The sequence below is a fragment of the Cupressus sempervirens genome, chromosome 3 (assembly GCF_028749045.1).
Source record: "Cupressus sempervirens isolate cs-2001-9-10 chromosome 3, ASM2874904v1, whole genome shotgun sequence".
NCBI classification, from domain to species: domain Eukaryota; kingdom Viridiplantae; phylum Streptophyta; class Pinopsida; order Cupressales; family Cupressaceae; genus Cupressus; species Cupressus sempervirens.
The window spans coordinates 986268361-986295097 of NC_143120.1; the positions used below are offsets into that span (position 1 = coordinate 986268361).

Sequence of the window (26737 nt, forward strand, 5' to 3'; positions counted from 1 at the left end):
GGGAATATGCATGCCTACTGGCACTCATCATTGGATGAGCATGGGTAGGGTAGGGTAGCATATGGAGGGGGCTTCTATCTCACAACCTGGTGTTATGGCGCCATAGGGTTGGCAGAGGAAGTTTTAAGTAAGTGATAACTAAATAAAACACTAGGTGGTAATAAAACTTAAGATAATAAAAATGCTTCAGTGTGAAAGCCTTCTGTTGGGAAGTTGAGTCTGCACAGATCCGAGCTTGGGCTTTTGGATGCTAAGCGACTCTCCATGATGTCAGCCCCTACTTAGTAGCCCATTGAGTGTCTGATCAGGACCTGTAGTTTATGCATTGTCTATGATTTTAGTTTTAGACATCATACTGTTTGGTGTGAGTCTTAGCCATGGACGTTTGCCTTGTCTATGTTTGTGGTTGGATCATTATCTCTGTCAGCACAACAGGAGTGGACCTACGGGTTCTACGTGGTTGGGAGGCATAGCTACCTTTACCACTACTGAGGAGCGATGTACAAAGACGGTTCTTTATTCCAGTACGACCGTTACTTGTGTTTCACTTGGTGCTTTGAGTTTCGGAGTATGTTATCTTGTGATTTATGCTTTCATTGGAATGCTTGTATATCATGTTTAGATGATATTAGTATTGACACATTTCCTTATTATGATGTTTAGCATATGATAGATGATGTTATCTGTTTTGTAGGATTATCTTATGCTTTACTCCTAGCATGTTAGATTTCCTTATTCTTATATAGTAGCACGTTTTAGTTGTAACGTCCTCATAAGATAGCACCAACAATCTGGTCGGTAGTTTGGGATGTTATGCGCGGGGGATGGCTAGGGCCCACAATGGTCTTATGATTCTATTACAGTTGGGAGGAAACACGTACTTAGTTTGGTTGTTTTGTTCTTTGCGATATTGTTTCAGCTTATTGCGATGTTGTTTTAGTACACTACGATGTTTCCTTTCGTACTTTCCCTTCACTGCTATCTTAGATGATTAGATGCAGATTCTGTCTTATAGCTTTTGTGTTCAAGTGCCTATACCTCGACTGTGGTTCCAGTACTCCCCGATGTGAAGGTTTTAAGTTCTTGTTTTATCCCGTAATTCATACTTAGAGTTTTTCTTCTATTCTTGGGTGACCATGTGTCAGTATGGAGCGATATTATAAAGTGTCACACGTCCAAAAGAGATCTATCATGCGACCCCTAACTGTATCGCACGTCTCTTAGAGAAATGTCGTGTGATACTCTTAAGTATTGCACCCCATTGAAGAAGTGTTGTACAATACTTGTAAAGTATTGCACACTCTTTAGAGAAGTGTCGCCCAAACCCTGAAAGTGTCGCTCGATACTGGAAAGTATCACGCAAGGCTGATTTAAAGTATTGCCTGGTTTTTGTAAAAAACTTGTCCGGACAAACAGCAGGCACTTTTCGGTTTGACCCGAACTTTTCGAGAAGTGTTTTGGCTACCCTCTTAGGTGTTCTTCAATCCTTTGGCATTGCATTTTGATTTCGAAATGTTTTGAATGTTTGATTTGAAATCAGTTGGGTGTCTTCCGTGGTCAATCGTTTTGGTCAGTAGTGGCATTTGGAGATCCGTTGGCATCGGGATGTTTGGTTAGTCTTCCGTTGCGATCTTTGTGATCCTCGTATGTTTTATGTCATGTGCATCCATACTAGTTAAAAAAAAAAAATTGGCTTATATTTATCCTTGTTCCTATTAAGATAATATCTTATACTTTCTATAATAGTCAACTACTTGTCTGTAGTCCGTCTTTCAGTCTAGATAGGAATGTTTCCTATCCCGTCTCTTTTTTCTTCGGTCCAGATAGAAATGTTTCCTATCCTGTCTCTAGTTTTGTTTCTAATTCCGTCTTCAGTCTACGTTGTTTCTTTTAGAAACAACGTCCTTGTAATTCTTTATAAGGAACACATTTGTTCCTCTGTTAATCAATCAATCATCCGAAAATCCGTTAATCTGCCAATTCTTGAATCTTATAACATGGTATCAGAGCCATGATAAGAAATTTTTCGAAAAATTTATAATTTCTTTTGAAATTATCTACACACCACGACAGTCATCTCTTTTTTGCAACCTCCTGCTCTGCAAAATCTGTGCCTGTTTCCTTGGGAAAGCTCGCAATTTTTTTTTGCAAATCGCGTCAAAATCACACGCGTTTGGAGCAACTCGCATCCATATATTTTTCAGCTCATTTGACAGCAAAATCGCAATTGTAGGGTCAAGGATTAGTTCGTTTTGTTTGCATTCTTCATCATTTGCGCTCTCCCTGGAAAAAATCTGCCATTTTTATCAAGAAATCTGAAGTTTTTTCAAGCCTTTTTCAGCCAGGGCCTTTTTTTTTCGAAACCCTAATTTTTGGGGTCGGAAAAATATTTTGTTTGCAGATTCTTGGTGGGTTTTTCGAGAGCTCAATTGAGTTTTCGTCCGATTTTTCTGGGTGCCTCGATTTTCGAGCCAGCGGATCTAGAAAACGACAGCAGATTCCTTCTGGGTTTTTCGAGCTCTCTTCAGGGTCATTCTCTGATTCTTCTGGGTCTTTCGTATTTTTGCCTCGAAGAACATGCCTTCACAGATTTTCACAGTTTTTCATTGAAAAACGTGCCATGGCATCTCTGACAAATATTCTACTCGAACATAATTCCAAATTCAATGGTCGCAATTATGGAACCTGGAAGCAGCGCATCATCACGATCTTTGAATATCGAAACACCGATCAACTTGTTCTGGGTGTTAGGCAGTGTTCGACTTGCGTCCGACTTCTCCGGGTCCCGATCAAGGCAAAGCTGCATTTTTTGCCTTCTGAATTTGTTTTTGTTTTTTTGGGTTTGTTGATTTTCTCCTCAAAAATCATTTCAAGTTGTCTGTAATACGCAAAGTTGTGTGAGATTCTAGGTTTGTTGATTTTCTCCTCAAAAATCATTTCAAGTTGTCTGTAATACGCAAGGTTGTGTGAGATTCTGGGTTTGTTGATTTTCTCCTCAAAAATCATTTCAAGTTGTCTGTAATACGCAAGGTTGTGTGAGATTCTGGGTTTGTTGATTTTCTCCTCAAAAATCATTTCAAGTTGTCTGTAATACGCAAGGTTGTGTGAGATTCTGGGTTTTACCGTTTTTTCCACAAAAACGAAGTTTTGTAAATGCAACTTATTTTGAGTCATAGCACTCTTCTGGCAAAGCTTCTTGGTTTCAGCATTCTGTAGATCCAAGGAGCATCTCAATTATCACAGAATGTTCCGACATCCATATGTTGACCATTAAGGGAAGGTATTAAGATAATATCTTATACTTTCTATAATAGTCAACTACTTGTCTGTAGTCCGTCTTTCAGTCTAGATAGGAATGTTTCCTATCTCGTCTCTTTTTTCTTCGGTCCAGATAGGAATGTTTCCTATCCTGTCTCTAGTTTTGTTTCTAATTCCGTCTTCAGTCTACATTGTTTCTTTTAGAAACAACATCCTTGTAATTCTTTATAAGGAACACATTTGTTCCTCTATTAATCAATCAATCATCCAGAAATCCGTTAATCTGCCAATTCTTGAATCTTGTAACAGTTCCAAGGATCTTTGGGCAAAGCATTACATATTACAACCAACCTCTTGTTGTGTTAAAATACTTTTTATTGTAGGATTTGCCGCATATATCACTGAATGAGAATGCAACACATAAAACCTGAAATTTTTAAAGGCTCTCACCACTGCATATGCATGTTTTGTCATCTGTGAGTATCTCAATTCTTGATTCTTCAATGGTATACTCATAAAAGAAATTGGAGCTTGTATTCTCTCTTTATTTTCTTGCATCAATATAGCTAACATAGTATGTTCTGAGGCATAACAGTAAATGATGAACTCTTTAGTGTAGTCAGGATGGACAAGCAAAGGGGCTTTGGCAATGGCACCCTTGATATCTTCAAAAGCCTTTTTCCCAACATCGCTCCATTTTAAAGTTTTATTTCCTTTCATCATATCAACTATACATTTAACTATTTCAAATAAGTCAAGAACAAATCTCCTCAAAAAAATTAATTGGCCAAAGAAAGACTTCACTCCAGTTTTACTCAATGGCAGACTCAATTGCTGAATAGCTTTAACTCTATCTGGATCAATTTTCACTCCTTGAGATACAATATGACCAAGTAGCTTCCCTTCTGTTACACAAAACACTGACTTCTTTGGATTCAGTGAGACACCATGATCTTTACATCTTTGCAATACTCTTTCTAGATCTCTGATATGATCTTTTTTTTTCTTGGAAAAGACTATCAAATCATCAAGGCATATGACAATAATTCTATCTGGCATATGAAAATAATTCTATCTTTCAAATCTTCAAAGGCCAAATTCATGCCATGCTGAAAGATTTCAACTGCATTAATTAGGCCAAAAGGCATTCTATTGTAGGCAAAAGTACCCCATAGTGTGGTAAATGCAATTTTGAATTGCTATGCTTCATCTACCTGAATCTAATTATATCCTGAAAAACCATCTAACATGGACATCATTTTTTATCCTACAACAATTTGTAAGAGACAATCCATATTAGGATGAGCAAAATTATCATTAAGTGAGGCTTGATTTAGATTTATAAAATCTACACAAATCCTTATCTCTCCATTCTTCTTCCTCACTGGCATAATGTTAGCAACCCAAGTGGAATGATGAATAGGGTATATAATCCTAGCCTGCAACATCTTGTCTATCTCCTTGAAGATTGCTCCTTCAACTATAGGGTTATAATTTCTTTGCTTCTACCTGGATGGTGTTGCTTCTCGTTTAAGAGGGATTTCATGTTTGAACTTTCCACCCATGAAATTCTTTAGGTCTTCATAACTCCAAGTAAATACATCTTAAAATTCAATAAGTATTTTCCTAATCTCTATCCTCTCCTCTGGTGTACAACACTTGCCTATGTTTATCATCTTAGGACTGATTTTTGTCCCTATATTGATTCCATCATATTCACCACAGGTTTTTCCTTTCTTATCTCTTTCCCTCTTTATGTATGCATCATGCCTATCAAAAAATTTTTCTAAAGAGATTAGATGAGGTGGAATCTTATTATCTTTCAATTGAATCATACCAAGCTCTGTTTTCTTCTTATCACCTGTCACTAAATCATTACTATTTGCATTAGTGCTTCCTTCAAAATACAAGCATTGAAAAGGACCTTCCCCTTCAATGAATTTTAGTATGTGTTTATCATCTTCAAACACCTTCCATGAATCTTCATATCATAGCTAGTGTCTAGGCAGCTTGCAAGTTTGCTAAATTTGCTCTTCTAATTTGGTATCCCAAATCAGGAGGCATAGAGCTAACGTAGAAAGACTTCTTATTATCATTTGTAGGTGCACTAGCAACAGATATTGTTTTGATGAGTTTATTAAATCTTGCATTAAAATATCTCATGGAAACTGATGGTTCATTCTTTATCTATGCCAACTGCAACAACAATACTTGTGCATCCTCTATACTTTTCTAACGTTCTTCAAACTTTTGTTTCATAGTATCCCAATTTGTGATGCATCTTGCAGGTAGGTCTTGAAACCAATCAGCAGCATTGTCTACCAATGTATCTACAAACATTCTAACAGCCATATCCTCATGTTGAGGATTTACTATACCACAAGCTTTATGGAAAGCACTTAAGTGTTGTTCTGCAGAGGTAGTACCATCACCATTAAATATTGGGAAGTTCTTCCTTGATACTCTTGGCAAATCATTATTAGCTGCAAGGGCAAGAGGACCAATAGCATTTCCCCATGGTTGTGCCATAGCTGTTGGTAAAATATTCTAGTTGGTCTAAAAAGTAATAGAAAGTGGAAGTGTTGCACCAATCAACAACAAAGCATCAAAAGTGGTAGGAATGGAAATCCTAGCAACAGGAGGAGAAGAAGATTGACTTCTCCCAGTTCTATTAGGAGGAACAATTGCAGACAATTGAGTATCTTGGAGTTGTTTGGTCACAGATTCTCTTCCACATGTTCTCCCTCTTCTGCAAAGATCTTTTAGGATAGGAGAGTTAGCCTTCTTGAGCTCTTCGTTTATTGGGTCAATCTTTCTTTTCTCCTTGGCACTCCTGGTATATTTGGAATCCAGAGTGTATCAAATGTTCAGAAAAATGGTGTTTTCAATTTATCTTACCAGTCTTCAACTTTGAATTTGCTTCTTTTCTTCAGCAGGTTGAGGCTATAAACTAGTATCAAGTTCTTATGGCAAACACTTCACTACCACAAGTCCTTTCTTGCAACTCAAATATATGGAATTAGATTGCAAATTAATATGAAGGAAAATTATTCAGAGCTTCCATCTGAATCTTCCTTGATAGAGTCGCCCAAAACTATTGGTTAATAGTTTGTCCTCTTATTAGATTTTATAACCTGACTCTTTGATACCCTATGTTTTGGAGAGACAAAAGGATGTTTACCAACAAATGGGTCAGTGTATGTATTCTATCACTGCCCTTTGAATTATTAGGTACAGCTCCCTATGGTTGCAATTATATGCAATGAATATGTTTTTATGAGATCAGAATTTTGACATTATAAGCTCTAAACCTGAGAGCAGTAAAGGATAACCAAATTGTTTGTAGGCACAAACAATTCATGCAAGATGGATTTGAATAACCTATCACACCCAATGATATGACTGTAGTAGATTATCTTGAGATTTCTAACCCTTACTTCTATTCTAAATGCAGATTAACCATCTAAATGCAGAAGAGGAATGAACGAGGTTGAGGGCAAATGGAATTACTTTCACTATCAGCCTTGAATGAAATGGAATCCAACCAATACTAATAGATTCATACACATTTGTCTTTCATTTCCCAATGAAACTATCTAACATGATATGAAACCAGCAAAAGAGGAAATAGAACCATATATGAAGAAAGTAAATGGAATCACCTTCACTATAATTACCAAAATGAAATGGAATCCATATGATTATCAAAGAATCGCATATGATAGTATTTCAACTCTTAATGCAGAACTAATTTATCCATGGGCCACAAAACATGACAAGTAAATAGGATAAATGGAATTATAGACCAATTCACCATCAAGTTTGTTGACTTTTGTATTGTCAAATGAGGTTACATTTATAGTTTTTTGTCCTCTCTCAGTTCAACAGAGCAACAGTCACAAAATAGAAAAGAGAATAAAATATGAAATTATCTAATGATATGAACACGTAGCATCCTTTCCATCGATGATTATGAATCATTAGTACTTCTGGAAACACCTGATGATTGTTCAGCTTCATGCAATCTCAAGAATCCTATTGTTTTCTTTATATTCTATTGTTTTGCGCCAAGTTCGTATTATTCATATTCCAACGGTCACTGCAGTCTTGAATTCGGGCCATCGATCTTAAACCAATGATTGCGATTAAAGCATTATAACCCTTTATAACTTTCTCCGCGGGTCCCTCTGTGTACACATGTTGAACTGTCATTACGTCACTATGAATAACAATCGAGCAACTTAACATAGCGATATAGCGACAAACGTAGATCTTTTTTCGATCTAACGATGGCGATAATACGATGTTAACCCTTTTACTTTGCGATGCAGATCCACTTTCCAACTATGCACACCGTGGCAAATAGGTGGCACAATTTCATTGCTTGGAGAATCTGACATTGACCTTCCTTGCTTTTGACACTTCGTGGCTAGATTCTAACTGTATCTCGTGGAATGTGATCGGCCCAACAGGACACGTGTCATTTTGTCACTATATCACCATAATTAAAACATCCCCATCTTTTCATAACGACAAAGCAACAGTCGTGGATGTGTCTTGAGATCAACGATCCTCGTTGATGTTTCCTAATTATTGCACATGACTGAAAGTAGGTTTCACCTGTTGGGTCCTATAGACAGATGTCAAATCGTCGCTATCTCGCCATGACTATTCCTCATGCAACTTTTTATAGTGACATAGCGACAAGCGTAGATCTACTTTTGATCTAACCATCAACGAGATGCATCATTGAATACTTATATTTCCATCATTAAAACATCACCCGTTGATCTGGTCTTCATCGAGAATCTGGATTTAGTCTTCTGAACCATTTGTCTTGTCAACTTATTAACCATCGATTTCATTTCAAAAAGAGCCATACCACCTTTGACCAGGTTCTTTCACCATTTCTGATGATTTATTTGCTTCTCTTGCATTCTATCTTAATTATCTGCAATATTTTCCATGAAAAACTATTACACAGCATGAATCCTTGTCTTCAACATGATTAGGAACAAAGAAATATGAATCAGTAGAATATCTAAACTTCTCCTCATTAAGGAAATGCATAACAAACCCTCGAAAACCTAATCACCTAGCCATTGGACTGGTTCATTGCAAATATGATTTGCTACATCAGGTTAGCTCAAAGGAATGATGAGAAGAAAGCCATCTCATGGGAAATCTAGACTCAGACTCAAGACATTGACACTTGACTTGAGTCAAAACCCTAAAGCAAAAAGATATTAACTGAAGCTTGGGCAACAGTCATCATTGTTCATATCGCTCATGAAAAGATTTGTTGTTTGGCTTTTCTTGCTGTTTCAAAATTGATGCTTAGCTAGAGCTCTTGCATGCAAATGGACAAGTCTTGCACTATCGCATGAGTTCATTAGAATTTTTCTCTTCGCATGCTTTGTTAAGTTTTGGGCAAGAACATCCTCTTGGTCGCTCGTGCTTTCAAAAATAGAAAAAATATTGCTCTGGAGTTATCTCTCCAGTGTCGGATAAAGCTGTTGTGCGTAGATATTGACCTAAGTTGTGGTTGAAAGGAGAATTTGTGGATCATTCTATCTGCAAGACATTCATCTTGAGTTATCTCTCTACCCGTGTTGTTCTTGTACAGGAGTTTCAACCTAAGATTTGGTCATCTCTGCAAGTTTCAATACTTTTGTATGAACAATACTATATCAAGTTTTTGATTAATCGGGAAATTTGGATAAATAAATGTGGCGTCAGGCTTGGATTCAAGATCAATTGTATTATAGATTGTCGATTGCTATTCCAATTGGTTTTTTGAAGTTGTAGTTTGCATTAGTCCCCGTGATGCTATTTTATCTTGCTGCACAGATTCATAATAACCAAGCATGATTGGAACTTCTTTTGTTGTTTTAAAAATCAATTGAAACTTTATCCTGTTTATATTTTTGTGATGCTCTAAGTGTGTCGTGTGGGGTGAATCATCTGCAATTCTTGCATGCATCTGTGTGTTCAAATTGTTCTATGAGAATTGTGTGTTAGAAGTTCCAGCATCATCAGAGTGTGGGCAAATGGTCCAGGAATAGAACTAAAACTATTCTCAAGCGAGGGGCTCAGATGGGTCTCAATATAGTTCGAACTTGGGTTTTCAATGATGGAGGACCATCAGGATTAGCAAGCTTCGTATTTTGATTAAGAAGCATGCCTATATTAAATAGCTAAAATTATTATTTTTATCTTCAATAACAACCTATGTATAACGGTTGCATGCATTACATCTAGCACTAATAGTTCTGTATATAATTTCTGGTCCATATATGTATGTATAATCAAGAAAATTATATGTATGATGTCTATTTAATGAAGATTCTTGGTTGCGGGATGCAACAAGATAAGGATTTCATATTCAAAAGGAGATGTTAATCTCAGAGGGGGGTAACATCAACTATCTTATTGTGGTTATTGAGAGAGAGTGTTTTGGAATCTCCATCATTTTATACTTGCTTGCTATTATGGGTTTTGAGACTCTTGATGGAATCAAGTCTTCGCTGTGATTGCATTTCTTGTTGATAATGAGTTCTTATTCATAATAGTCATAAGGTCAACCTAATAACTCTTTCAATCTAGGAGTGAACATCATATTGAGAGAGTTCGTGATGACATCACGTTGAGAGATTCTGTGATGGGAGTTGGAAGTCATGTTAAGAGAGTCCATGACTATATCACATTGAGAGAATCCATGATAAAATGCTGGTTTTAAACCTTACTAACTTGTCATGTTGAGAGATTCCATGTCAACATCACGTTGAGTGAGTCCGTGATGAAAGTTGTTTGTGATTTTTCATGTTGACTGATTCCATAATTATGAGTAATAGTTAAAGGTCTATCATGTTGAGTGATTCGATGATTATTAATAAATTGTTCTCCTAGTGTCAAGTTGAGAGATTCCATGACAACGTCACATTGAGAGAATCTATGATGAAAGTTGGTTGTGTTCTTGCAGGTTTTTCATGTTGAGTGATTCCATGATTTTTTTGTGATTAGATGTTATCACTGACATTTTGTCATGAGCCCAAATTGATTAAAAAAAACATATGTAATTAGTTAAAACATATATATTTATAGATTATGATAAATCAATAATGTGATATAATTGTTAATAGTCAAATATAATAAAAACTACCATTGACAAAGACACAAATAATGCCACTCTTTTAATATATGATTATTCAAAGTCCAAATGATATTTATAATTCAATACAACTTACATATGTTTATAAATAAATGTAATTCTAATTGTAAAAATCCTAATTAATAATTAATTAATTAATTACTCTAAATTACATATTAAACACAGGTCTATTCAACAATAAAAAATAATAATATTTATGGGTCACGACCCATATCGCTTTTCACATATAAATAAGGGAGATATGAACAAAGGTGGAGGAGATGGAAAAAGGATAGCAACTATGAACAAGTTGAAGAAGGTCACGAAAAACAAAGGACAGAAGCCCACGTCAACGGTAAGGGAAGACAGGTCATTGCCAAGACTAAAGACCCGATCAGAAATAAAAGAACACCAAATTAAGGGAGATAATTCCACATACCAAAGCACATATCTTACATATGACAAGTCATAGAGCAAGTGCACGCAGAAAAGTAGCCACGTAGATCACACCAAAATCGCATGCAACTCCATACAAGGTGATGGAACGAAGGATGGAGAACATCACGGCAAATTTGAGAGGTTTAAATCAAGCAATCAATAAAGGAATAAAGCGACCTAGTGGAGCCCACCACGTAGCACACATCACCTACGGGTAAGTAGTTATGTATGTTGCACTCCTCATTTAGAAGTAATAATATGGTTAGGAGTATTAAGTTATATGAAGTAGAATATTTTAATGTAAGGTATATTTAGTTATTTTGTATTGGTAGTTTTTGTAATACATAGTAATATTATTATTTTTTATTTAGTTTTTATAATTTATAATTTAGGAATTCCTAAAGATCATTTATAGTATAGATAATAGATATAATAATAAATGAATATTATTTCATAAATGTATACTATTTCAAATATAGTGAATAACATTAATATAATATGAATTCTTTTATAGGAAACGAAGTGGATTTGTTAAGGAAAATCTTGTAGATCTTTAAGAATAACCTCCAAGGATGATGGCTATCTAATTGAGGGTTATTTTGAGGAATACAGGGGGTCTTTGTAGAGGATTATGAATTTATGATGCCCGACTTGAAAGGTAGTTTCAAAAAGGAAGGCCAAATAATCGAGGGTCATTCCTCAGGAACAGAGAGGATCCTCCCAAAGGGTTAGGAAGCTTTATTGAAGGATTCCTTTAGGATATGTAAAAATAGTGACATTCCTAAATATTAATAATCAGAATTAAAATTAATAGTTATGTTGCTAATGATTTGTACGAGTGAAATGATCCTAAGGAATGGGGACATTACACATTTTGATTGCAGCCTTGTGTGATTGTTTAGCTAAAGATCTCTCTCTCGCTACAAGGGAGTGTTGGAGTTTGTAGCTGCGATAGAGATCTTTATCTCTAGGCATTATTAGTGTTATGGTTACCTTCAGCTGAAAAGGACATTTATGATAAATTGTAATATATAAGATAAAGACATGCATTAAGGCATGGAAATTCGAAAGAGTTGTAATTGTTATAAAGAGTCACATTTTGGGAAATTGAAGAGACCTTCGGTTGGAACGTGACAAGTCTCTCTTTAAGTTATATATATCACATCAAGTGATAGGCATTGTACTTCTGATCTTTTGTTGTGTGTGGCTAAGTTTTTCCCTTCATTCTCGAAGGGTTTTCCTAGGATATTTCTGTGTGTCTCTTTCATTGTTTCTGCCTATTCATTATTGATGTTTATCTGATTTCTGGGTTAAAATTCAACAAAGGGATTAATGATAACTCCCTTCCATCAAATCACAATTGAGCTTGTAATAATGCATGACAATAGGCCTCTAAAAACAAGCACCTCCTTTTCGCTGCACAAGGAATCACGTAGCAAACCCCCTCCATGAATGGACATGACACTATCAGATTTTTCTAAGTTCACACAACTGAAGTGATTCCTCCAGTGGTCAGATGCAATCCCAAGACCACTTAAAAAACAGTAGCCAACAGCAACCAGTGGATGTCACTCCTACCAAATCTCTTCACATCTGAGCTATAAAATCAGCAATTCAAATAACACGGGTTAGCATTGAGAACTTAACCATTCACTGTCAAAATGACTATCCATGCATCTGCACTTTCAACCTCCAGCTTCCATTTTCACACCAAAATATTGATCCTTGGTCTACAGCAACACCATCAGCTGTAGTAATAGAGTTGCGATGGTTTACTTTCTTCCTGAGATCCTGAAATAATTTGGCCCAACTAAGATAATGACAGTATCTCACTCACTAAATTGTGAGAAAAGAAAACAAAACCTGCTAGTGTTTTGCGATTGTATTGGAATTCAGTGCATGAATTAGGTCTCACCTCCAAGTTACACAAGATAAATGGAATTTGGTGTATGAACTAGGTACCTGTCATGATTACTAACTTGCAAGCTTTCAAGACTAACTGTTTCCTTGTTAAGGAGATATCTGACATCCTTTGTCTGTTTGTTGAGGTTTGATGTCTATAATAGACTCTGAGAGAGGAAATCCCTTTCAAAAGCAGCTTTCTGCTGCATTTCATCAATTTTTAATTACCTACCGATCACATTCACAATCAATAAATAAAATATTTTTTATCTTTTGTTTTGAACAATAATTGTTAAGATTCTTCTAACAATCTCTGCTTCTTGTTATACAATCATAAATTGGCGTAACCCCAAAATGCCATGTTTGAGGTTATTATGTCACTGCCAGCTTGTTTCCACGTGAGTACATCATAAACCCTTGTTTGCCCTTCTTATGTCAGAGCGATTTCGCTGCCATAATTTCCATTATTTATCTAGCTTGTAGTTGTCATCTATCAGATACCTACTTCTTAAAAATTTTATTAAGATGGTGGTTTATCACTGTGGCAGATTTCAATCCAAATTAACATTACTAATTTCATTCTATATCTATTCCTGACGATTATTGATTAATATTTCTGGAATTATCATATTCTTCAAATTATGCTAACTTTGTACCATTAATATGCATACCAGAGAGAGTAACTGAAAATCCTCGGAATTCATCTGCACAGATTTTACACTAGAATACGTATTTTTGTGATTACGAGCCATTAATTTTGGAAGTGGCAGCTAATACCCCTACTTCGTACTTACAGAAAGAGTTTGCACAACCTGTGGCAACTAAAAAACTGCTTTAAGTTTGAAGCTATCTTGACCAATCTGCAAGGGGAAAAAAACTATAATCCTAGACCCTATGAATAAAACGCACATCCACAAACCAAGATTTAAGCTGAATAAGTTTATTTAAAAACAATATACCTTTGAAGTGCATTTTTTTTTCCAAAAAAACACATATCACGGATTGAAATTACCCAAATGCATCAACGCAGATTAACTTCAGGATTCTTTGAAAAGCAAACTGCACTTAATTACCGTTTGGAAAGACAAAAACGTCGGTCTGAGAAAGGCAGATATGGATGACATTGAAGAGCTACTTCTCCGTATTAACATTGGTAAATGTTGAGGAACTTTAGATGAGCGATATCTGCTGCCTGCTGCCAGTTGCATCTTCTTGTGCATGAATGAAAAGTTTTAATGATGCCAACGAGACCAAATGGTCTAAGGGAGCATACTAAGGATCTTTCATTCTTTCATAAAGTGTCATTTTGTTTCCATCAAAAACTTACATATCCTTTTTTTCTACCTTTCTCTAGGAACCTTTTAAAAAATCGAGATAGATAGATAAAATTTTAATGTCCATGAGGCTAAAAATAGCCTATGGGACAGCAAGACAACTCAAGCAGACTTAAGTAGCAATGTTCGCTTCTTGTGTAGGATGATGATGAGTCCACCCAATTGCTCAATGTACTCTTCGTTGAATAGGTTATGCGAAGAACTATCACATATAGCGTCCGCAAATTTATCTTTGCTACTCTTGTAGGCGTCACATTTTAAAATAAAGTGATGTTCAGTTTCCACTTTCCCAGAATTGCAGAATCTGCAAATTCTCTCTTCCCAAGCCTCCTTTGGCCTCTTCCAACATCCGGTCTCAGAACGAAGTTGGTGAGAGTTGGTTCTCAGCTGAGCAATAAGAATTTTAGCCCTCCAAGAAATGTTGGCTCTTATGTATGCTTTTTGGAGTTGATCACAAGCGGGGTTGAACTCATTTATATAATATAATTTCTTCCTTCCGATCTCGCTTCCCCAATTTCTCTTATAGAATTTCTCCATGACAAAGACCTTTATTTCTTTATTATTTGTGGGGTACATATTGAATTGAATATTCCATTTACTCATCCATTTGATGTTTTGTTGCATCCATGTCTTTTTTCGCTTACATAGTGTATCACTAAAGACAACTTTAGGCCATCTATCCTCTTCCATTTTTTCGATTCTTTTTAAATAGCTTAGAAGGCGAACCATAGCAAGTGCCTCAATAGGAGCAGCCCCCATTTCACTTAGCATGATATCATATGGAACAACGCTTTTGATTTTAAACTTGCTATCATCAAGCGCTTTTGGATTCCTTCAATTTGTTTCCATTGTGCTATAGTAGTGTTGTTGGCCCATAATTCACACCCGTAAAGAACAACTAACAGCACAAGAAGACCGAACAAGGTTTGAATAGTTTTCCAATCCCACAACTCCGCTTCACGGAACCTATTCTGAAGAGCATAAAAAGCCTTCCACCCACCTAATATCCTTTTATACTTGCAGCTAGACCAACTTAGTTTTTTTGTTGAAATCGATGCCAAGGAATTTATACTCCACAACTCCTTCACAAACACTTCCATTGTAATAAAATTCATGTTGGTGCTGTTATTTATTATTAGAGAAAATCATAACCTTAGTCTTGCTGATATTGACCTACATCCCCACCATTCCGCAAAAGCGCTCAAGAGAAGATAGATGATCTTGCAAACCACAGGCAGATTTGGCAATTAAAATGAGATTGTCCACATATAGGAGCAGCTTTATAATAAATTCACCTAGCTGAATGCCTTCACCATTTTGCATGTTTAACCAATCTTCCAATTTGTCAATATATAAACCAAACAAAGTAGGAGATAAAGGGTAGCCCTATTTGACCCCGATATTGTTCCTAAAACATTCTAAAATGCCATCTGAAGTTCTGATTTTGACTTTCACCTCTTTGTACATCCTATGAACAGCAACTCTGAGATGCATAGGAATCCCCAATTCTTCCATCCTAAACCAAAGCTTGTCTCTTGAGATGGTGTCAAAAGCCTTTTTAAAGTCGACAAAGCAACAAAATACCTCTTCCTTTTTCTCCCACTCTTTTTCAATAATGTGTCTCAAAGTGACACAGTGATCCATTGTCGAGTGCTTTGGCCTAAAACTAGCTTGCCCTTTAGCACGTTTATGGTTTTCTTCTACCCATTTGCTAATCCTAGTTTCTATCATGCTGCCAAAAAGTTTAGCAAAGACGGGATTGATCATTATAGTCCTGTAGTTGGAGGGATTGTTAACATCACCACTCTTAAAAAGTGGTATTGCAAGGTTGATTGTCCAATCTTTCGAAAACCTTTCTTGGCAAATTTTGTTGAAAATTTCAGTGATGTGCGGTGCAAGAGTTTTCATACCCCACTTCAGATATTTTGCTTGGAGCACAACAAGGTCTTTTGCTTTACCTCCACCTAACTTCTTAATCCCTGCCTCTATCTCTTGCACAATGAAAAGATTTGTATCATCGTTGACCAAAGGTAGTTGTCCCACTCCACCCTCTTGTTCATAAAGTTTCTTAGCATATTCAAACCATTGGGTGGTAGTAATATTATTATTTTCAGTTTGTTTTCTCCTTGGTTGGAGTTCTTTCCAAAAACGTTTGGGGTTATTTTTGCCCAAGAAAATTAGCTCCTCTCTCCTTGTGAACATAAAATCAATTTTTTTCTTCTTTAGGATTTGTTTGTAGGCCTTAATGTCAAGGTTAGTTTTATTTGACTCCCTTAGGTTTCTCGTAGCCCTCTTGCATTCCTTATCAAACCAAGCATTGGCTGGAAAACAATTAGTTTCAGATTTTCTATTTTTTGCTCTCTTGCATTTTGAAATAGCCTCATGAATCAGATTTGAGAAATCATGACTGTTAACACCATGTTTATACATAGGGTGTCCCATACAAAGTTCCTCAAGAGTAGTTCTGAAAGTGTTACTGTTTTCTGAAGTTGATTTGTCCTTCATTTTTTCAACATATGTTTATGTACTCATGTATTGATGAAGTGATAGCTACAAATCAACAAAGAATAGTGAGAGAAAATGCTCGATATAGGAGTAGATAGAGAGATAGAGAGGAAGATATAGGGAGTAGGAAAAGAAGTAGAGGGTGAGGCATAGCGATGGAAAGACAGAAGATATATGAGGAGATAGATAGAGATATAGACTAGTAGTTGTATCTAAAAGAGGTGCAATATTTTAGCTGATAGTAAAATATATTTAGTATTATATTATTTTGCATCTTTGCTTTGATTCTTATCTTGAGGCTATTAGAAATTCTTTAGGAATTTTTTCTTTTAGTGGATGAAAGCTCTTTCAATCTTCTTCATTCCACTTTTGCTTGAATACTAGTGGAAATTGATGTTTCTGTTGGGCTTCCCTCAGATATTTTGATTAGGTCTTCTATAGGTTGTTGGGTCCAACCTCTGGAACTATGATGGGGTCCCTTTTAGATGCAAATAATATTTTCAAACTAGACACATGGTGGCAAAATGCACCAAGATTAGAGTGCATAAGGAGGCCTCCTAATGGAAGGATGTCTCCCAACAAGATTACATTGTTGATAAGTTGGACGGGTGGCAAAAACGATTCTCTTAAGTGGTCTTGGAAGACCAAATGATTCCTTCACCTATTGTATCCCATACCCCACTTGAACAATCAACAAAGTGTAGCAAGGATAGTTGTGGGAACCAAGGTGATGTTGCCATGTTGAGGAGTAGTGGTGCTACTACACCTAAGGGAAAGGAAAAGCCTAGATGTAGACAGTCTCAGACAAATGATGTGGGTCACCTCTTAGAGGAAAAAGAGACAAGTGTGCTTGACCCTAACCATGAGGTCAAGCTCCTAACAACCCTACAACTAGGCAGATTTCAACGAGGTTATTGGCAAATGACAATGATTTGGAGTGGCAAAAGTCAGCAGCCCAGATTGAAGACAGATGATAGACAGTGAAAGGAAGAAAAGAGAGGAAATCCAAGAATCAGTCTTTTGATATGGTTCTAAGATTTAATTCCAAGGGTACTCATAATGATTGATTCTTTGATTGGTTATTACGGGTCGCTTCTAGTTTGTTGCACTTCTTTTCTCTTGGGATGGTGGTTGTTACTACCCTTGGTTCAGGACAAGCTCCTTTCCCAGTTAGTTACTTTTAATAAAATAAACATTATTACCGATCATAAATAAATAAATAGGAACATGCATCCATCTCTCTCTCTCTCTCTCTCTCTCTCTCTCTCTCTCTCTCTCTCTCTCCCCCCCTTTTGTCTATGTCAAAGATTACATTGATACGAAGATATATATTGCATTCTAATTTAAAACCTCATTAACAATTGGGTATCCATTCCATGAGTCCTCTAAGAATTTGCTTTCCTACCATCCCCTATCTTCCATTAAACATGGTCAGTAATCACATGTCTACAAGACACTATAACGTTTCATATAGATGAACCATTTTGTGGGTTCTGGATTGTAAGAATCCTTTATACCTCATTGGAGTCTAAATATTTAGACCTTAAAATTTTAACCCATAACTACTCTAGGCTTAAATATAAATATCATGACAATTTAGCTCCTAATGCAATGTTCATCAAACTCCAATCTCACAAGCTTGCACCACCATACATTTTTGGCTTATAGATTTTATCCCATCCAAGCAAAGGAAGCTTATCCCCCTCCCCTACACCATTCCAAAAGAACCTCTTCATTTTTTGCTTCACCATTTTAATCACTCTTTTTGGGGATATTTAAGCCCATCATTAAGAAAATGGGAACATCATACACAATACATTTGAGCATTAAGATGCAGCCTGCTGAAGTCAACCACTATCCTTTCAAACCCTCTATCCTTTTCAAACATTTGTCCAGAACTTTCCAAAGGTTAGCCTCATTTCTACCTTGAAACAAAGGGATCCCTAAATATCTACTTGGCAGGACTCCATTTCTTATATTCATGATCCTACTAATTGCTCTTCATTTACATATAGGGGTATTAAAAAATAAAACTTTAGAATTGTGTCAATTAATTTTCTCAGTAAAACATTTTTCCATGCCAATTTTTTATGGAAATGGCATTTTGATGTCAATTTGGGTTTTGCATTGTAAGTATGTCTGGCACTATCGCAATAATGATGTCATGGAGAATATAATGAAAAAAAGAAGACACAACATAAATCACTCCTCATTTGATTGCATTAGAGAGCTTCAAAAATAGAGCTAAGAAAACAAGTCATTGTAGTGGAGAGTTGAGAAATCTAGCCACCACTGTCGAAGTTGACTCTAGTCAGTAAATGGTGCATGTGCAAAACATTAGAGCTAGGTGCGTTTTTGGTATGCCATATTAGAAGTTGGGGTTCATTCATTTTAGGACATTGAAGCAGGCGGCGATTGTCCATGTCAAAAGGGGATTAAAGATATGATTTTTATTTTTGTAAAACTTCTTTGTAAGTATGGTTGGGCACAGACCAACGTGGTGAACAATTTGCAGATTGAGGATTTTATAGGTGAGCTTAAATTTTATTTTATTGATACTATTGTTTAGTCAAGGGAAGGGAAGGGAAACTAAAACTCAATAAATTTTGATTGGTTGTGTTATACCCCAACCTCATTTTTAAATTATTTCATTCATTTTGGATTAAAGATTGAATATAAATATTAAAGCTCTTGTCGTGCCCTTGTGGTCTACATGAGTTGTGTTGCATTGGGTGTTTCTCTTTTCCTTGTCATGCCCTAGTATTTGTTTGAAGTAATAAAATTATTGACGTTCAATTTTTGGTTTTATCTATTCTCTTTCCTTGAACTGGGTATTTGTTCAAATTTAGATTTCCATTCCAAAAGTGACTACTTATGACCGAGTTTTGTATCAAATTGCTCATTGATCAGACATTGTGACTTAATGGCCCTTTTACAGCCATGGAATCTTGTAGGAGTTTTGGATTTGAATATGCTCCTCTACCATGGTTCATCTCTTCAATCCTCTAATTTAAAAAGTACTCTCTTTAGCATTCAATTTTTGGTTATATGTATGTACTTGTATCATTCTTTATTTCTTTGGCTTGAGCTACAAAAACTCTTTTGTCCGTCATTTTGTTTGTAGCTCTGAGACATTCATATACCCAATGCTCATCTGTGACCAGTAGATTGGCTTGTGAAAACCTCTATTTCTACCATGACTTTCTTATTGCTTTCTAGTCATCTTATCTTCAACCTTTAATGCATGCTAGTATGCTTCCTCTGTTAATCTAATACTAAGCTTACAAATTTAATCTTGAATTGTTAAGCAGATTAATATAACTTGAAACATTTTCATCAAGATTTTTTGTTTGGATCATCAATTTGAAGGTTTTTTTTGTGTATCCATTCCCATCCAATTCCTTTTGATGGATATGTTGCAAGTTTTTAAATAACATAATAGAATAGTCAGAAGGAATAGAGCAAAACAAAACCACAAAAATGTTTGGATGATATCCAACAAGTTTGTTCACCTTGGGTTATGGTTGGAACACTAAATCCATGCCCACTTGATGTGTGCAATATACCTATTAACCCTAAAACTCAACCTTCCATTGCCACAAAATGTATAACTATATACTTAGCAAAGGCACAATTCTAACAAAAAAACTATACTCGTAAATCAAATCTTTTGAGAATTAAAATCACAAAGTTAGGAATTTTTTATCCTCCTGCTAGGATTAGAAGCTATATCATTTTATTGATGGAAACAACATTCCATGCCCATTGTTGAGCACTCTTCTTTGTAAGATACAATTTAACCCATAAGTGAAAGAATCGATTCCTACTTCTTCAAGTACCTCAACCTTCCTTTAGGATTCTAGAAAAATTGTGCACAACCCAAAACCAAAATAATTTGGATAATATCTAACAAATAATTTTATCCATGTACAAGTCTACTTGTGTATAAATGTATATAAATGTAGGTAATACAGTTGGAACAAAGAAAACATTCTAGGTATCCTAAGAGACAAGGTATAGCATATAAATTTATAATTATTAAGATTTAAAAAGATGAGTAAGAAGAACTAAAGAGGGAGAGGAGACACAAAATAGTGAAAAAGAAAAAATAATGTATTTGTATTGTACAACACACCTGAAACAAGAAAAAGGTTTTTGCTCCCAACAAAATTGACAGAAGTTGATGTCTCCTCACTATTAGCAGGTAGCAATGATTTAGAAACAAACTTTTAATTGATTTGAGACTTCCCCATGAGAATATGGAGCATACAATCCTATAATTTCAATTGGATGATGAGAAATGCCAAGTTTATTGAGATTTAGGTTGGCTAGCTTTCTCTTAAAGCCCTCCTCCATTGTGCTCTACCACACTAAAAACTCTAACAATGAATTGGGATTCAAATTATTTTCTCCTTTCTCATTAGAAGTTGTTACAAAAGGTGACGTGAAATTTGTAGTTGTCATGGCTTTTGCAGTGCTTTGGTACATGTCATCCGCCATTTGTTTTGGGAAAAAAAATCCCCTCCCACCCTTTTTTTAGCAGAAACTGATAGTTGAGTCATAGAGCATAAATTTATAATTATTACATTGACCAAGGGAATTAAAGTTGTACTATTAAGTCCTCTAACATCAATGTAATAACATAGGACAGTTTCATACAACTTTGACATAATTTGTCTTGGGTTGTTCATGTTGTTGTGACTCACGATTTGGGATATTGATTCCCTTCCTTAGTATCAGTTTCATTCTAAGCATTTTTCTAACTATAACCCAATTTCATTCCATGTTTTTGATTCATGTTCAACATACAATATTGGGTTTTCAATAATTTTGAAGTTGAAGCATTTAAAATAGATTCAAAGTGTCACCTTTTGCACAGATGAAATGATGATATATGCATGTTGAATGGTGAGTGTATGTACTGAGAACTCCAAAATCATCAATCTCATACATTCATCTATACAAAATGCCTTTCTAGTTTCTTTCTACTCACATGCCCATTTCAAATTCATACGATAATCTAAAAATCATGTCAATTTAAGCTCTCAATACACATTTCATTCATTCATTTAGGCCCTGTTTGGTTATAGGAAGATGAGGGGTGGAATAGGATTTCAAGGGCCAAAATTTGGTTACAGAGGAAAAAAGGGGCATTTGGATCATCAAATGCAAAACCTAGTTTCTAGTTTCTTCTTCCAATTTTGCTCCAAAATTGGAAGAAACATCTTCCAACAAATAGGTGGAAGTTGAAATGAAAACCCAAATTTGGGTTTTTATGAATGGGTTTGAATTAAACTATTGAGTCCGCAAAATCTACCTTAGGTTTTTGGAAGATCAAAAATGCATTTGGGAAGATGATGGTTTCTAGCACCGCTATTATTGTTGTGGCAAGTTTCTGGGAAGACGAGGGTTTCTAGTGAGTTTGTTGCGGCTATTGTTGTGCGAGTTTGTTGTGTTGATTTTGTCGTGGCTGTGGTTGTTAACGGCAGCAACGGCTTTGAACACGACTCTCTTCTCCCACCAATCCCTACACACACAATTCTCTTCTCCCACCCACATTTGCATTTTTTGTTTTTTTTTGTTCATTCAATCTAAGGTTGACTATGCATTCAAAACAATAGTAGTTTGTTGTGGCTGTTGTTGTGATGAGTTTTTCACGGCTCTGGTTGTGGTTGGGATTTCTCCACTTTGGATGGCAGTGGCGGCTTTGAACACAACTCTTTTCTCCCACCAATTTCTACACACACAGTTCTCTTCTCCCACCCCACATTTGCATTTTGGGTTTTTTTTGGTCATTCAATTGAAGGCTAACTATGCATTTTGGGTTTTTTCTTTACATTGAAGACATATGTCAGTTCAAAATGATAACAGTTTGTTGCAAGTTGCTTAGAAAAATAGTTAATATATGCTCAATAATGAGTTCCAATATGTGCTCATGCTATTTCCTTTGATTACCTATATATATCATAGTTAAAGCTCTAATTATTTGTACCAATAGCAATGAAATGTACAAGTATATCAATAGCTTTTATCTATACATAGTTGACCTATACATAGTTTATCATGGTTCTATTTCTATCTGCTATCTACTTAGCAAAAGATTCAATACATGTTGTAACTATTTATTTTGAATCTATTTAGCAAAATAGTCAATATGTGCTCATTAATGAGTTCTAGTATAGTGTTGTGAGAGATCAATGCAATACCATTAATCAAAGTGAATCATGCCAATGAAATGAACAATTAAACTATGGATATATCAAGTATGTATAGATCCATGCAAAACCATTAAAAAAAGAAAACTTGTAAACTGGAATTACTTCAGATGTCAATCATGCCAATGCCAATGAAATGAACAACTAAACTATGTAACAATTTCTTGTCGGTAATGAGTTCTAGTATAGTGTTGTGAGAGATCAATGCAATACCATTAAATAGAGCCAAGTCGTAAACTCTGTATGGATCAACTATGTATAGATCAATGGCAATCAAGGCTTTTATCTATGCATAGTTTATGATGTCATAAACTATGTACAAATCAATGCCAATCTTGGCTCTGATCTATACATAGTTCATGCACACACAGTTTATGAGGTCATAAACTATGTATAGATCATTGTAATTCCATTAAACACAACCAAATCATACTCTATGTATAGATCATTGCAAATCCATCAAACACGGCACAGTCATAAACTATGTATGGAGGTACCTAACTATAAGCATTTATGCCTATGACCCTATTCACATGTTTCAGTTTTGCATTGGTAAAGGGTGGATACTAAATCTGTCCTATATTTATGTAGTATATTGTATACATGGCAGATCAATGACAAATCATAGCTTTTATCTATACATAGCTAACCTATACATAGTTTATAATGGTTATGTTTGTATCTGCTATCTACTTAGCAAAACAATCAGTATATATTGTAACAGTTTGTGTCGAATTTGCTTAGGAAAATAGTAAATATGTGCTCAGTAATAAGATCAATGCAAATCATGCCAATGAAATGAGCAACTAAACTATGTATGCATCAACTATACATAGTTTATGAGGTCATAAACTATGGATAGATCAATGCAGAAAGAAACCCTATTCCCACATGCCAACAATGCTCCTTTTCATCTTCTAAAAGATGAGCCTCAGTTTCAGTAGACTCAACGGTTTATTAAAACACATTCATAAAAACCCAAATTCAGGTTATAATTTTTACATATGTATGTGTACATACATACATATGTGTCTGTACATTTATATATGTGTGTGTACATACATACATATATGTTTGTACATTTATACATGTGTGTAGGTACATACATACATACATACATGTGTGTGTACATACATACATGTGTGTGCGTACATGCATACATACATGTGTGTGCACATATTTACATACATACATACACACATACATGTGGGTATACATATAGACAAATGGAATCAGTATTATGCTTTCATTAGTATAGACAGATTACATGGAGTAGAATGACACATTTTTCTAATTTGTTCATTATGGGCTTATGATCCTCAGTAGTTGGTACTCCTTGTTGTATTTGAATAAATAATTGACTTCTTAATGCAATGAGACTAGCAAATAGTCATGTTGTATCTCGATAGGTGATAGTTGATATCTCATAACTGACAGTGTTTAAATTATCCACATTTTAGGCCATTGATGGATCCTCTGGATAGTATAGAGGTTCAAGGACACATGGTTAGGAAGACCACATACACCTATATTCTCATAATTCTTTTTGCTTTTGTTGGCATAGCCAAAGTATTGGTAGCTCGGAAGGCAATCAAATGGGTAAATGAATAAGAAAAGGAAATTCCTTTTGTATAGACATTATTCATTCCAACGAGGTGGATTGTTATCATCAAATTCAGATGAGTAAGGCAACCTTCTTTTCTCTAGCTCATATTCTTAGGCTGAAAGGAAGCTTGAGAGATACGATCCACTTTAAGTTAGAGGAACAACAAATGATGTTCCTCCACACCCTTGGGCACAATCTAAGGAACCACAAGATTTCCCATAACTTTGGGCACTCAGGGGAGATAGTCATTCGGTACTTCCACAAGGTGTTGACGATTGTCTTAGCCCTTCATAGGTATTACTTCATACCACCTGGTCCAGACATTCCTCTCGAAATTAGTGGGAAGGATTGTTTTGAACTGTTCTTCAAGGTAAATTATGCATTGTTACAAGTTTATTGTCTGAATTGTTGTGCTTATCTTATTATTACTTGAGCATACATTTGATCAGTGTATCATATCCCATAGGATTGCATTGGAGCTATCGACAAAATCCATATTCTAGTGCAAGTCGATGTCGACATATAGGATAAATATCATGATAGAAAAGGAAACCTGTCACAAAATGTTATGGGTATCTGCTCCTTTGATTGTAAGTTTCAGTACTGCCTTGCTGGTTGGGAAGGCTCTAATGTAGATAGCCATGTTCTAGCCTCAACTTTGTCTAGATCAAATCTAATTGTAGTTCCCCTCGGTAAGCCAAATCAAATTTTAATATACTCAAGGGTATGTTAGATGTTTCAAGTATTGACAATATAATTTCTTTATGTAGGAAAATATTTTCTAGTGGATGTTGGATATCCAAATGTACTTGGATTTCTCGCTCCTTATTGGTGTACACACTACCACTTGAAAGAGTGGTCAAGAGATAACCCAATAAACTATGCACATGAGTTGTTCAACCATCGACACTCCTCTCTTAGAAATGTAGTAGAATGTACATTGGGTATTCTAAAGTAGTATTTTCCAATCTAAGACATGTAACGTCTTATGATATCATGACACAATCTTATATTGTTTTAGCATGTTGCATACTTCACAATTTTATTACGATAAAGGATGGCCTTCCATCGAAAGTAGCTATTGAAGAGGAAGATGATTGTGATGGGATAGAGGTACCACTACTTGAGACATATGGGTTGTCTCAAGAGGATAGAAATGAGTGGGCCCAATTTTGAGAAGATATAGCAAGTAGGATGTGGGAAGATTATAGATCCCGAGAAAAAATGATTTATTAGAAGGAAATGTGCTTTATATGATTAAATTGATGTATGCATATACAATGATGGTGTGTGATTTCATTATTCTGATATCAGTCCTTGCTACATTCTAATTAAATAAAAAGAGCATTAACTTTCAATTTCACACCTACTTTATGTACAAAAACTCTTGATCATATCTACTATACATAGTCAAACTTGAAATGTAGATTACATTGTTTTAAATGTAAGAAAGCACAATTATCATACATCTTTGCATTGGGAAAGTACAATAACATGCTTCATAATGGGGCTCATGACTATTTACCTACCATTGATATCACCATTTTTTCTTGTTGGTAGTTTTGTTGATGCTAATGTGTTATCATCAATTATTGCAACTTGCACACCAAGCCTCTATAAATGATATTTTGTGGACAAATCTTCCATCCACCACCATAATTCTCATACCCTTAAAAGTGTGGCAATGAAAGCGAAAGTGCTTCCAACACCTTGCTTACTAACTAAACTGATCTCACCATTCATGAGCTCCACCAAATATCTGCACAAACGGTGTAACGATACATCCCTGAGCATGTAATGCAATTCCAACCCCTATGTCCTCTACACTTACAATTAAATTTATAGTATCTAATGATTTGGAAAAGTTTGAATTGACTGGTACAATAGGTTGATGATGTGTATCATTTGATAGGAGTAGCTTAAATGTCTCCCAATGATTCCTCCTATCTATTACCTCAATACCACTCAAACTGTCACATGTTGTAGTTGAGTAATGTTTATAATCTTCAGTTAAATGCTTTCAAGCTTATTAAATGTTAGCCTCATTGCATTAGGATGTATTGAAAGATGATATTTAAATTTTATTATCTTCAATTTAAATGAAATACAACAATGAGTACCAAATGATGAAGATCATAAGCCCACTAGTAACAAGAGAACAACCAATTTGCTAAAAAATCTATTTTTTAGATGTTATTCCTTGTTGCATTCCATTTAAATTTAAAGAGCAGTAACTTTCAATTTCAATCATATGATTACTTTAAATTGTAATACATTTACCTATTTAATATGTTAGCCTTGTTCCATTACGATGTATACAAATTGATAT

At 35.3% G+C, this 26737-nt stretch overlaps 1 protein-coding gene across 5 annotated transcripts in view; it reads right to left on the minus strand.

The window, feature by feature from the left end:
• Positions 1–14043, minus strand: part of LOC149570061 (Pyridoxal-5'-phosphate-dependent enzyme family protein) — an 84508-nt gene extending 70465 nt beyond the window's left edge. Inside the window, exon 1 of one of the 5 annotated variants that reach the window (XM_089822701.1) lies at positions 13822–14043. In XM_089822701.1, the coding sequence (XP_089678827.1) occupies positions 13822–13968 (147 nt within the window). In that variant the 5' untranslated portion in view covers positions 13969–14043. Of the gene's footprint in view, positions 1–13707 lie in introns of all 5 variants that reach the window. The other 4 variants (XM_089822702.1, XM_089822700.1, XM_089822703.1 and 1 more) reach the window with 4 other exon arrangements.
• Between the last annotated feature and the right edge of the window lie 12694 nt (positions 14044–26737).